General features: G+C 44.4%; 1 protein-coding gene across 2 annotated transcripts in view; it reads left to right on the forward strand.

Annotated features, from left to right (window-relative positions):
* The window catches only part of GALNT9 (polypeptide N-acetylgalactosaminyltransferase 9), a 763825-nt gene that overhangs the window by 381738 nt on the left and 367020 nt on the right, over window positions 1–15067 (forward strand). For both annotated transcript variants that reach the window (XM_085633497.1, XM_085633498.1), the window contains exon 4: window positions 4224–4398. In XM_085633497.1, coding sequence (XP_085489623.1) covers window positions 4224–4398 — 175 coding nt within the window. The remainder of the gene's footprint in view (window positions 1–4223; window positions 4399–15067) is intronic.

Here is a 15067-nt window from a genome sequence, read left to right on the forward strand (position 1 = left end):
TATCTGAGAGAGACAGATATCAGTATAAGTACCAGGGACAGATCCTAGGGAATGACACACAATCCACAGGCGGGATCCATAGGATTGAGAGCACCTCAAAATAGGTTCACATTATTAGGAAAACTCAGCATGATGCCGCACTCTCACCTCCTGTTTTCACTTGTGTTTGAACCACTTTTAAAATCAAATGAGGACGCACATAACAAACACAGATGGCCATCACTGATGATTAAGGCTGACAGACCTGACATCCTTGCCATGGTATTTCCCCAGATTGTTTTGCTTTTATTCCCTATTTTTTCCTGAAATCGTTTTTGTTGGCATTAGGACTCTGTGCACTTTACGCCTGCTAACGAGCAACAAAGTGCTTGTGCCCTCTCCTTCAAACATGGTAAAACTGGCATACACTGAATCAGTACCTTTAATTTACTTATAAGTTGCTAGTAGGTGGCACTACATGTATCCAAGGCCTATAAATTAAATGCTACCAGTGGGCTGCAGCACACATTGTGCCTCCCACTAAATTAGCACTGTAAAACATGCCTCAAGCCTACACTGCAGCCTGTAGTACAGTTTTAAACTGCCAGTTCGACCTGGCACAATAGTCATTTTTCCAGGCCTCAACCTTCCTTTTTATTACTTATATGTCACCCCTAAGGAAGGCTGTAAAGGCATATAGGACAGGGGGCATGGTATTTAAAAAGTAGGACATGCGGGTTTAAGTTTTGCATGCCTTGGCAGTGAAAAACTCCTAAAGTCATTTCTCACTGCTGTGAGGCTACCTCTCCCATAGACTAACACTGGTTACCTTATTTCAATTAATAAGTGCTACCTTCAGTTTGGGACCAGTTAGAGAAATACGGTCTCCACTCAAATAAATTGTGTACCATTAATCCTCTTTAATGGTGAATTGGATTTTAAGTTACAATTTCGAAAATGCCACTTTTAGGAAGTTGGAATTTTTCTGCCCAAACCAACTGCGTGCTTCTGTCAGGGTCCTGGGTCACATGACTGTGGATGGCTCTCCTGTGGTGGACTGTGTGTTGCTTCCAGACATTGAGACAAAAAAAGACTAGATCCGAGTGTAGATGGCCTTCCTGCCAGGAATGGCTAGGGAGGACTTGTGCCCTGCCCTAATTACACTTTAAAACGGCCCTGCCTGCAACACAGACGAAGGGACCCAACACCAGGCCTGCCTTTGCCTTTGTCATTGTAGGCATTTTGGAGCCAGGCTCAGGAGAAGAGGACAAACTGACCAGAATCAGTTTTGGGGGTAGGTTAGGAAATTCCCCCACACAAAGACTGACACCAGGCATAAAAGTGGGCCCTACAGAACCTCTCATCAAAACACTCCTGGACCCATGGAAGATTCGGAAGAGGGATTTCCCTGATGTCTGAGGAAAGAAGATTGGATCTGCCAGCCTTGAACCCAGGTTCCCAAGAAGAGATCAAAGGGTCAAAGTGGCTGACCTCCTGTTTAAGCTACAGGGACTCAACCGGCTTCCAGAGGCCGCTCTGCAACAGCCCAGCTGACCAGCACTGGCTGGACCTGCGTTGACCTGCCTGAACCTGTTGTTTGCCTCTGCTGGAGCAAGTCCTGATCCCCAAGAGATGCCCTCCCATGTCCTGGACCCTTGGCTGACAGCAGAGTGTACTACTCCCAAAGAGACCTTAAGCTCTTCACGACCGCGAAGTGACCTGTTTGTGATGAGCAGCGACTGTTCATGACGACTGCCAACGCAAAGTTCCAGTGAGACCTGCTGTTTGTGCCAACAGATCACGTCGACTGCCAATGCCAACACAAATCCCCAGTAACAACTGACTCTTTGTGCTACCCGACCTGCTCCTCACGCTGACAGCCTCCTACTTGCTGCCCCCACCAAAGCAAACAGCACTGTTTGCACAGACTTGAGAAGGTAACTCCTCAGCGGGACGAACCTGATCCCTGTATCCAACCCACACTCCATTGTGGTTACCCTGAACTTGTGAGTTTCCCCTGATCCAGTGCAGCCAAATACCCGTGAGTTGAGTGTTGTGCTTTTTAACGGTATTTTTACCTAAAACTTTGAAAACTCATCCCTTAGGTTCTACTAATTGGATTTTTTGTCGTTTTGGTGTTATTTTATCTATTTCATTTAACTCCATTTATCTAAATTGTTTGTGATTTTTCTTGTGTTTTCAGTTTATTACTGCTTTCGTGCTGCATAAATACTTTACATATTGCCTCTAAGTTAAGCCTGGCTGCTTTTGTGCTAAGCTACCAGAGGGTTAAGCCCAAGTTTATTTAGCAACTTTTGTGCTACACTCTGACAAGGACTGTGTTTCTTATTTGAATGGTGCTTCCACCCCTCTCATCTAATAACCTAATTTCTTACAAGGCCCTTACGATTTGGCCAGAATTTGGTGCCCGGATACTAGGGGGCTGAAATCTCCAACCTGGCTGGAATCCCTGCACCAAATTCCAGGTAATCAAGTTTCTTTCCTTTGAATAGCGAATAACTGATTGAAACTGGAGATACCATGTCCTTTACCGGGCAGTTTTTTCTGAATTCCTGCAAACAAAATTACTGCCACTTTCAGTGAGAGGGCCACAGAGTTTAGAGGGATCTGGACAGGTGTCTGTCTTCCCAGGGACAACATTGTTTGTTTTAGGACTATCTCTGATTTAAGTGGACGCGTTCCATTTGGATTAATTGTATGTAAAATTATTTTGTGTGACTATCCTGAAAAAGTGGCATGGAGAAGAAGGCCCTCCTTGGTCTACATTGGAACCCTTGTGCTATAACAACTCCACTTGAGAAAGTGGACACTTTGTGCAGCTATGAGTTTCCAGGTTAATACAGGAAAACTGATTTTTAAAACCCATCCCTGGCTGCACAAGAAGTGGAGAAACTGAAAACAGCCTGTCCTTTGGGTGGACTCCAAAGTGTATTACAAATCTTGGCACTGATATCCTGCCTTTGTGTTCACGGTGGACAGAGCTAATAGACCCTGCGTTTTGGCGGACGTACAAACAGCTCTCAATAAATGGCCCCGTCTGTGCATGTCATGCTCTGGTAGGATGGAGGTGTGAAGATGACTGTGTTGATGCACTTGTCCATTCTGCCAGCTCTCCTCCTCACCCCAGCTTGTAGGGACAATCTGCTGCAGCCACTGTCCTGGTTATTGGGGGTTGTGTGGGTGTGGGGTATGGGGATAATATCTACAAAACCTTTCCAAGATCCCAAGTTTAAAGGAAGCAACCCTTCCTGACATTCTTTTATACCATCAATTACCCAGGAGAGCCCTGGGTGAAAAGGTCCAAAAATGTATCAGACAAAAAACTTGGACACATCTGGCTGGTGATAAAGGGAAGGATATCCTGGGGCCTTAACTGGATGCTGCAGAGGACATAAACACCAAAATCCATATATTGACACAACTCCCAAAATCTTTCTAGAAATATGAGATGTTCATGAGGTTTAATTTCATGTCCTGTCCATCTTACTCCGATCCAAGCAGAATTCAAGCCTGGATAGGTAAGCAGGAGGTTTCGGTGCCGGCAGCCGAACGAAGCAGAACTTCACCTACCTGTGCCAAGGGTGGACTGCTGCACTTGGCCTGGACTTTAGGGCAATGTTAGTAACTTTGCCTATCACTATGTGGGACCACCCGCTGTTGTCCACACCTTTCAAGCTGGTCTACCTAACCTGAATGTGGGCGCTCACTCTCTGCTTTCTGGAGGAGTTCTAGACCCAGGCCCAGATGAATCGCTCAAATTTCCTCATTCAAAAAAATGTTGTGGTGGAAGAAGTTCCACCGGTGGTCACTCCCAGGGCCACAATGACCCTTCTGCCTTACTGGCATTTCCCAAGCATGCTGTATGCTTAGAGGGCTGATTTCAGAGTAGGATGGGCTAACATGGCCATACCATTATCCCACGCCCCATCCTAGACGTGGCCTCCTTCTCTGTGGGGCTGATTTGAACTTTTTAACCATGGCTTTTTTTAGTTTCGAATTCAGCACCAATTATTCGTCCAGACAGAAATTGGCGAATTTTCTATCACCCCCCAACGCAAATTCAGGCCCAAAGACATTTTACATTTGATATATGTGTTCTTGGTGAGTTAGTTGTCCAGTGCTGAGGACGATTTTAAGAACCACGAAAAATGTGTGAGCAAAATGCACCGCTGTAGAATTTGTGATATAAATGCAGGGTTTTTATTCTTCTCTTTTTTTTTCAGTTGAACTGAAATTCAACTTGGATCAGTACGTGAGCAAGCGGTACCCAGGCCTGGTGAAAATAGTTCGCAACACCAAGCGGGAAGGCCTGATCCGGGCCAGGATCCAGGGGTGGAAGGCGGCCACTGCCCCCATCGTGGGATTCTTTGATGCTCACGTGGAGTTCAACACTGGCTGGTAAGGAAGCAATTATCCATTTTCACAGTGCCTTCGAAAAATAAATTTGTCATTTTGGATAAGACCCAAGCAGCCCAGAAACTCCTAAAAGTAAACACTAGAATGTAAGACGTTCATAGATTTTAGTGTGCTTGAATGTCCGCTTCAGTTGTGGAACGCAGTAAGTATTCTCGCACGTTCTCTGCTGATTTGTAGCTCATACAACCAGCTGTCGGCCATTTTGTTTCCCTGAATGTCTCCTGATGCCCACGTTGGGCATTGCAGAAATCCAATTGGCTGCTGTGCATTGCATTTTGTTGTGAGAAACTTAGAACAGAAGGCATTCCATCAAACCCATATCTGGTTTTTGTTTTTGGGTCACTTAAAATGTTTTCTCTTCTAGAAGTATTTAAAAAGAGAAAATGCCTACCAAATTCGCCATAAATTCTATGATTTCCTACTTCAAAAGTTAACTGAAGTCTGGTCCTCCGGTACTGTGGGTGGGGTTTGTGAACACTCGTGAAAAGAGTAACGTTACAAGTGACGTGTATAACATATGTATGGTTTGGGACTCTGGAATAAGGAATACCGGGGAGTTACAAAAGAACTCTGGGAGATTCCATGGAGTTCCACCAATGGGAGAAAATATGGCCATTGTGCTGCTTGCAATTTAGTGACTGTGGCACAATCAGCGCTGAAAAATCTGAGCAACCGGCAACATGTGGTGCGCAAGAGCGCACGGCCATTCGAGTTGATTTTGCTGCTATTTACTCGAGTGGCATCAAATTTACTCAAGAAGCAGCTTTCCAACCACAACCGCCCTCATTAGAAAATCATGCTAAGGGACGCCAAATATCGCTCACCCTCACCAGCTCGCATCTCTGGAGCCTTGCGGGGGAAAAATATCCATTGCGGGGTGATTGGCAGAATTTGGCGTTACAAGAGTAATGTGAAGTCGCAAAATTCTGCGAGTTCCACAGACAAAATAAAGCATTCCGCCCACCCCTGTTGTGGAAGTCATTTAGTCATATGGGTTACTGCCGCTTTGCGGGAGTAGGTGATTTCTCTGTGACTGCAGCCACTTGACAACCCTACCAGTCAGATCTAAAAATGACCAATGACCCCATAGTGCCTCACACAAGCATTCTTTTACTGGTTTAGGCCTGAGGTGGTGTGGCAATGCCAATAGGTTTGTCTTATGATTGAATGTGCCTGTTGTGTCTTGGATTAGTTTAGGCACTCGTAAGTCATACATGCAATTTGCCATGCATCTTTGTACTCCTGCATCCATTCATTCATACACTGACTCATTCTTGTATTTACCCTCCAAAACAATTGCAATAAAACAAACATAAAACAGAGAGCATATGAAAGATAAATGTAAAGAATAAAAGTATAAAAAAGCAAACATGCTGCTGTCTAAACATGCAGGTTACGCTTGCGATGACGAAACCAAACATGGCAATGGCTCCTTCTTGGAGAGGTGTTGGACATGGGTTATCATTATTTCAAAGTTAAAGCATGGCAGCCACATTCAGAGTCAACGTGTGACGATCTTGGAATGGTAAAACAATGATAATGGTTACCGGCTTTAGAGGGAGTGGCCACGAGGGATGTGGTGCACTGCAAATAAAACTAATAGCTAGCAGGCGACCCGTGAGCACTGCCCAGCGAGCTGTAGTATCCTCTTAAGAAAAATTAATATAAAAGGAATCGAAGCAAAGAAATAAAAGGGGAATTATAAAATGAGAAATATTGAAAAATAATGGGCTGGCGAATAATCCCTGACACTGAAGTGCATATGTGATCAGAAAACGCCGTCATTCACAGAGCAAGAGAGCCAGCGACTGGTGTGAACCATTACCCCGTGCAGTTTGCTCTTATGGATGGGAGCGGAGTGTAAATGGCACTCACACAGACCAATGGCATAAGTACATATTATTTATATATGTATTTATAATTTAACAATTTTTTATTACAAGATCCTGGCAGACAGGTAGTCTGTCAGTCCTTCAGAAGGGACTCCAGCATGATTTATTAACCCCTTCGATGCGTGTGACGGAGAGGTTCCGTCATGCGCGTTGGTCGCGCTGTGCGCATGACGGAACCGCTCCGTCACGGCCCCGCCCGCGCAACGAACCTTCAGCACGACACGGTAATCCACGCCGCGCTGAAGGGGTTAAATACAAATCTACTACCCCTAGTGTTTGTATGAGGGGGTGACCAACACCAAAGTCTGTCCCTGTAAAGGTTCTCTGTGTTATTTAAGATAACAAAATACCTATCTGTAGGCTTTAATACAGAGTACTAACAATCCACCCTTAGATGCCTAGTGACTTTAACTTCTGCTTTTCACAATTAAGAGGTCAGGCCTACTACCCTTATCATAACTTTTCATCAAAAACAATTAGGCCTATACTCCTTATCATTCGTTTGTTACCATAACCACCTCAGGCCTACTGTGTGGTTCATAAGCTTTTCCACAAGGCAACCATCGGCAATAAATAATAAAATGCCAAATATGTGTAAAATTACAAATGTCAAAGCAATATAAAATCCCTACTAATAGAGGCTGAGAAGGATTAACATAGCGCAAAACTTCCATCCCCGAACCCTTGCCTACTATGGGAAGCTGTGAGATTACATGTAACAAAATACCTTTCGAATGCCTGTACCACAATACGATAGCAATTCACTGTTGAAGGCCTGTTGGCTTCAACGCATGTTTCTCCTACAGAAAACAGGTCAACTACCTATGTCATAATTTTTCATAATAAACAGACCAGACCTATGGCTTCTGGCTTACCTTTTCCTAGTATACCAATCAAGCTTATTGCTATTATTGTTGGCTTGTCTCCCAATGTACCGAGTGTAAACTTTCACACAAGGCAGTCATCAGTAGGCCTGGGCTAAAATTCCGTTCCACTCGTGGAAATTGCGATAATTTGACATTTTCGCATTCCGCGGAGAGCGCGAAAATGTCAAAATTTCCGCAATCCGCATTTTACCGGAATTTTTTTTCTTGCTCGTGCTGTAAAAAAATACATGATCGCGTGCGTGCGATCGCCTTACCTGAATCCCCGCGTTCGCCGACAAGTTTTCCAGATCCGGTCGCGTTCTCCACGAGATGTTGGATTGTTGGTAGCCATTTGCGCTGTCTCGCATTAACGTCATTTGTCACGCGATCACGTCATTCGTCGCGCGATCACGTCTTTCTTCTCGCGATCATGCACCGCGAGAGTATGAGATGATTGAGATCTCGCGCCCGTGAGCAACCGCATGGGTAAGTTAGCGAGCCGCGATCACGCAGAAAATACCACGAATGGGCGGGAAAAAAACTTTTGCGTCTTCGCGATATTTCCGCGTGTTTGCGGAGATTTTTAACATTTTCGCGATAGTTTGCGTCCGCAAATTCCGCCCACCCCTAGTCATCAGGCGCACAGTCATGAAATTACAAATCCCACCAAATTACGGTTGGCAAAGCACAATACTGTCAGTCTTAAGAGTGCCTAATAAAGATTATAATAGTGCACATCTATCACCATGGTTTGTTCAGGCGGGTCACCAATGCCAAAACCCTTCCCAAACAAAGTAATCTGTGAGATTCCATGCAACAAAATACCTGCCTACAGGCTTTTGCACAGTGCAACCCATCCTTACAAACCCACTGCCTTTAATGCATGATTTTCCCAATAAGTAGATCAGGTCTACTGGCTTTGTCATAATGTTTCATAATAAACAGATAAAACCTACAGAATATCGCATGACTTTTTCCCAATGAATTGAAAAGGCCGGAAGTCCTCACCCCTTGACCAAGAGAGGCCTGTTCAAGTGCTCATAAACTGCCAACCGTCATGTATGCAGTTACAAATTACAAATATGTGTAAAAATACAGTTTGCAACGTAATATACAGCCCCTCTCAATAGGTCCTATCAAGAATCATTACAGTGAAACACCCAGGGTTTCTCAGATGGGGGCCCCAACTCAAAAACCTTGCCTACTCCGGGAATCTGTGAAATTACATGTAACAAAATGCCTGTCTATCGCCTGTAACACAATGTGATAACAATTAACTTTTACAGGCGTACTGGCTTTAACAAATGCTTTTCACATTAAATACACTTAGGCCTACTGCCTTTGTCATAACTTTTCAGAAGAAACAGATTGGACCTATTTCATCGAACCTAGGGGCAGATGTACGACCAGTTTTATGGTCGCAAACGGGAATTTGGCCCATTTCCGACCGCAAAATAGGTCAGCCCTATGTACAAACCATATTTAGCGAGTCGCTAACCTATTAGCAACTCGCATAATATGGTTTGTGACTCACTATTAGGATGGGGAGTGCCAATGGCGTCCCTTCCTGATAGCGAGACTCACACCAATGTATGATTGTTTTGTGACCGCATTTGCAGTCACAAAACACTCGCAGTTTACCGCCCTTTTCAAAAGGGTGGTAAGCCACTCGCAAACAGGAAGAGGTCCCAGGGGACCCCTGTCCTTTGTGAATGGGTGCAAAAATATTTTTTAAGAGCAGGCAGTGGTCCCAGGACCACTTCCTGCCCTTCAAAAATTAAACTGAAAAGTTTCATTTTTTTCTTTTTTAAATACATCCCGTTTTCCTTTAAGGAAAACAAACTGCTTAAAAAAACTGCTATATTTAAAAAGCATTCCCAGCAGGCCACCATCCCTGTGAGTGCTAGCCATTCCAAATGGGATCGCAAATCGCGCTTGCCTCATGAATATTGATGAGGCATGCAATCACCACCCTATTGAGAATCACAAACAGTGTCTGAGACACTGTTGTACATTTCATTTTGCGAGTCGCAATTTGACGCAATTTGCGACTCGCAATATGCAAGTTTCGTACATATGGCCCCTAATGTTTCCAATTCACCAATCAGGCCTATATCGTTTCGCAATCTCAGTTCTACTTATTTAGTGAAAGCTTTACCAGGAGCCAAAAAGTGCAAGACAAGCACTATTCAGTTGAAGCACACAACTTCGGTCCAATCAAATCCTTTCCTCAGATAAACCAACATGTGGGTGAAGCCTAAATCCCTCTGTCAGTCGTACTCCGAGAGCTCTTTTGTGTTGATCACAATATGACAATGTAAACGGCCCTGTCAGGGCAGATCTAAAATAGCATATTGCACAGTGTAACCTTGGTCATCCCATGCTACTGTCAAACACACAACTATACGCTGAAGTCTAATGTTAATGTTGGGGAGAGGAGTTGGCCTAACGGTTAGGGCGGTCGACCTCAGACCTGGGGGAACTGGGTTCGAGTCTCGGTAACGACGCTAAACCTCCTGTGATTCTGGGCAAATCACTTAATCTCCCCGTGCCTAACAAAAAAAATGTATGTGTGTCCTCATGCAACGTAACTGGTGCTATGTAAAGCACTCCGATACCTGATTGGAGTAGGGTCAAGTTTGCGCTATATAAAACTCTGCAGAAAAAAAAAACGTGGAAGGGGAAGATGATCTGTGCTGCTGCCAGAGAACAACACACACCATAAATGACCCACTACCTATGACACTAACAACATTACAGTGCCATGTGTGAGGGTGTGCCCCCGAAAGGAAAGGCTTATACTGTATGCATGATGGTGAGCATTCTCTGCGCGACCATACTGCTGCAGGCTCAGGCGACTGGATAAATAAACAAAATTACACCTTCAAGGAAGGGAAGCACTCTTCCTGAGGAAGCACCACAACTGCTGTCCAATCACAGTAGATACTCCTGCTCAGCAACAAGCGGATGGAGCCACAGCCTCTCTGGAAATCTCTTTCTTAGGATGAGCACATTATGAGTGCAAACCTTTAAGAGCCCTGACCCAATTTATAGAACAACGAATGTTTGAGAGCCACCTTGCTTTCATGGAATGAGCGGGTGATTCTGTAATGTAACTAAAGCACCATGTGGTAGTGCACTGTCATTTACAGGCAGCACATGTTCCATTACGATGCACATTAAATGTGCACAGATACACTTTTATTGATAAAACTATATTGCACACAAATGATGATGTGTAGAAATCGAGTTTCAGTGAATATCATTTGTGCATCACCAAGTAAAGTGTTTTGATTTGTTTTGATCCTATTGAAATCTTTGTTTCCAACCCTCTTCATAATTACAAAAAATGTGCTTCATTTTTGCATTCCTGAATGTGTACAGTTTATTAACAGGTATTTATACTTTGTTGACATCCGATAGCCTTTCACACTCCCTGTACCCCATCAAGATTGTCACACAATTCACTATACATTTCTTTATCTGGCTGCAAAGTGAGAGGAGATTGTAAACACCTAACCCCGTGTTAATATATAAGTAGCAATCTGTCAGAAGACTGCGGCTGGCGTTTGATGTCTGTCTTTGAAGCATACAGTATATGACAAGATATATACAGAATTTAAAGGCATCTTTATTTATTGCTTGGACGTTCATGACCCAGCTGTGCTGTCAAGCCAGATCTAGAAAGCAGCAGAGCTTCATGGCAAACAATAAAAAAAATAATGTTTTATTATATTATTATGTAGGTTTTTTTGTATTTTTTTATTGTACCTCGAAGTTCCATTCAGTTTGACTTTATTGCACTTTGCAAATCTATTTAAGCTTCCTGTGTGATTGCATCAGCTTCCAGTCCTATGATGTAGAGGTGTGTAAAGTTGTAAAGTTTCAACTATGTGTGGGAATTGTTTGTAGGGCTGACCACAAACGTACAGTGGGCTTACCAAATGTCCATTGTTTCCATTGGCTGGCTTGGTCATTTGCTTGCTTCTTATTTGTTTGCTTGCTTTTTTTAACTTGTGTTTGTCTCTCCCTTGGAGCATAGCCTCTGTACCATGATTTGATTGGCAACATGTATCTTTCTACTGCCGCTCATTTTAGCAAGCTATTGATTAATTTGTGGTAAACACTCCATGAGAGTGCATGTGTTTTACAGCTCTCTCCCTACGGTGGTTCTCCCCCCACCTAATGCCATCCCCCGGTGTCCCAGTTTGCTCTCTCCCTTATGTACTGCTTTACCCCACCTCCCTCCACCTGTCTTTATTTTTATTTTTTATCCCTCCTTAATTGTCCCCGCCACACCTGTGGTCCCTTTTTAAGAAATATTTTACATTTGCTTGGAGGGCAGGTCAGCAAATGGCTGCCAGCCCCTCTATGCTAGTGAAATTTCATTTTTCAGTCATTTGCCTATCCATATTGGAGAGGTAAATGAGAGAAAATATGGCATCAGCATCAGTTTGTAGGCACCAGCATGCATGGTGATGCATGCGTGCACTTGCCTGATGATGTGTACGTGTGCATTTGTCACCACGCTTGTGTGCGCCTATGAAGTAATGTACGGCTGAGCCATTGTGCCTTTCCTTCATTTGTCCAATGCTGCACAGCAGGGCTTTAAATGGACCGGGTCCCTCCGGGTCTCAGACCCGGTAGTATCTGGGAACAGACACTAAAACGGGTCCCTATCGGCCCTATATTCATGTCCTCAACATTACTGGGAAAAACACTGACAATTTCTGAACAATTAATGTAATAGGTATCCAGGTGATCCGTGGCGGGGATTCAGTTCCCGTTTTTATTTCACATCTTTTACTCCATTAGAGTTTAGGCTGTTCCCAGGATGTTGTGTTTTTGTATTTTTATTTCTTGCAGCATATTACTCTTGTATAGTGCTTGCTTAGAACTGAGTCGCCTCAAGTTGCTTATAACAGACAGGGAGTTGAGGCTGAAGGCAGTGTGAGTTTCTCACAGTGCCTGTCGGTGGGTCAAAAAGGTGTTCAGAATACAAGGTCCACCAATCCTTTGCTTCTCTGCAGGGCACACAGAGAGAACCATGACAAAGCCAGTAGTCCTGGCTGGTTTTAGGTGTATGCCAGTTGTTGTGTTATTATATCTGGATGCAGTAACAGAAAGCTCAGAGAGACACCGAAATACAGGTCGAGTGATCCACTATGGGAATCACAGAAATTTAGTGTGCATGTTTAAGCCGTGGCCTTAAATACATAGGACACGCCCCTTTAAGAGACCCTTTACTTTTTTCATCCCACTTAAAGCCCTGCTGCACAGCACTGGCAAAGAGCGGCGAGGCCTATGGGCTTTGCATGTGCTTCTTCCTGTTTCTGCTCTTGGCTGCTCAAGGCACTGGGTGCTCGCAAGCAACATCCTTGTAGGCTCCATCTTAATTTTCTGCTATAGGATTTTCAGCCTGTGGGACATCAAATGACAGAAAATGTCACCCGCAGTGAAGCTTCACCTCGGGAACAGGCTGCCAAAGTTGTGAAAGTTAGACTGTCTTTGCCAGATGTGAAGTTCTATGATTTCTCCAGACTTTCGAGAAGGAGCTTAGGAACTTTGCACTACTCTACTATACCACTGTACCTTGCTGCAGTCTCTCGAATTTGGTCTTACACCTTGTGTGACATGCTGAAGAGACACACTACAGTGAAACTGTACTGCAAAGCAGTGGGGGCTGGCATCTACGGGGAGGAGAGGTGGGAGCATGTTTGCAAAAATAATATTTTTTTAAAACACTAATATTTACATGAAGACGAACACAACATCCTCCACTTCAGAACTCTTCTTCAAGGAACTGGATGCTGTAACTCCCTTGACCAATCCTGGCTCTGCTCTCATGCAACATGAGAGCAGCGCCCTGATTGGAGGGAGCAGTCTCTCTCGGTGCTCCACATCGCTCTGGAGACCTGCACTTGCTCTAACCCACCTGTCTTAAAACAGATGGGTTAGAGATGTTTAAAGTCGCAAGTCGCAAAACTGCCGGCCAAAAAGACATGCACACTTTAAACAGTGCATAGACAGCCCACCCTGCTGATGTCACTCAGCAGGCCCCGCCCCATCCTGACGCTCTGTTTTGGAACATGGATGAAAAATAAAATGGTGATAGATTACCTTTTTATTTTTCATCTCTGGGGCTTTGGGGGTATTTTTAAGTGAGGTGATGCTCCTCCGCTCCAACGGAAAAACAGGCACTGCTGCAAAGTGGGAGATTTAGACCCAGTGCAAGAAATTGTGCTGGAAGGTGTTTAGGCCTGGGCTAAATTTCCGTTCCGCTCGCGGAAATTGCGATAACTTGACATTTTCGCGTTCAGCGGAGAGCGCGAAAATGTCAAAATTTCCGCATTCCGCAGCTTAGCGATAATTTGTTTCTTGCTCGCGCTGTAAAATAATACATTCTCGCGCGCGCACGATCGCCTTACCTGAATCCCCGCGTTCGCCGACAAGTTTTCCCAATCCGGTTGCGTTCTCCACGAGATGTTGGATTGTTGGTAGCCATTTGCGCTGTCTCGCGACAGTTCGCGCCCGCAGTAACGTCATGCATCGCACGATCACGTCTTTCTTCTCGCGATCAGGCACCGCGAGAAGAGTGAAAACAAGATGGCCGCGCCCACGAGCAACCGCATGGGTAAGTTGGCGAGCCGCGACCACGCAGAAAATACCGCGAACGGGCGGGAAAAAAACTTCCGCATCTTCGCGATATTTCCGCGTGTTTTCGGAGATTTTTAACATTTTCGCGATAATTTGCGAAAGTCGCTTTCGCAAATTCCGCCCACCCCTAAAGGTGTTATGTTAAATGATCGAAGCTAATTCTGTGCCTTCGTTTTTATTTTCTGAGATGAATTTATTTATCCATCCTATTCTTCTCACTCTGCTCTTTATTCTTTTGCATCTTTTCTCTGTTTGTTTCATTCTCACGCTGCTCTTTATTCTCTTGCCTCTTTTCTCTGTTTGTTTTATTCTATTTCTTTTTGTTTTCCTCTGCACTCCCTACTTCATTCTTTTCCCTATATCTTCATGTATCTTGCTTTCTTTCCTCTCCCTGTTCTCCTTTTGTGTACCTTCCTATTTCAGTCTTCAGCTTTCTGTCTCTGTGTCTTTTGCTTTCTTTTCTCTTACGGTTTCTTCTCCTGTTCTGAATCTCTTTGTATCATTCATCAGCTTCTTGTGTCTCCGTTCCTTTTGCTTTCTTTCCTTTAACTGTTTCTTCACCTGATCTGTGACTCCTTATTTCATTCTTCAGCTTCCTGTGACTACGTATCTTTTGCTATATGTCCTATCACTGTTTTCTCCTTTTTCTTGGGCTCCTCATTTACTGCACTCTCTCCTCTCACTCTTCTCCTTTCTGTGTTTTCTTGTTGCATTCTTTAGTTTCCCATGACTTCGTGTCTTTTGCGTTCTTTCCTCTCCTCTTTCTTCTTCGTTTCTGTCCTCTCCATATTTCATTCTTTCGCTTTCCTTGGATCCAAGCCTTACCCTTTCTCTCCCCTCCCAATGTCATTTTATTTTCTGTGTCTCCTTATTTCATTCGTTTTCTTCTTTTGTCTCTGTGTCGTGTCCTTTCTCTATTCTCACTGTTTGTTCTCCTTTTGTGTACCATCCCTACATCATTCCTTCGCTTTCCCTGTCTCCATGTCTCTTACTTCGTTCCTCTCGCCGTTCCTCTCCTATGTCCTTGTCTCTCCCTCTCTCGCCCCACTCCGCACACACCTCCTCATGACAGGCAGCCGCTGTGCGTGAAATGGAAAAGCCTGCACCGAGAGCAGGCACTCGTTCCGGATGGCCGACCTTCGTCTGCCGAGTGCTGACGAGCTGTGACTCTAATGAGTAACAGCGCTGGGTCACTGGCGGGAACCCTGTCGGCTCCACATATGCCTCTTCGTCTGC

This window comes from Triturus cristatus, chromosome 11 (assembly GCF_964204655.1).
Source record: "Triturus cristatus chromosome 11, aTriCri1.1, whole genome shotgun sequence".
In the NCBI taxonomy this organism is placed as follows: Eukaryota; Metazoa; Chordata; class Amphibia; order Caudata; family Salamandridae; genus Triturus; species Triturus cristatus.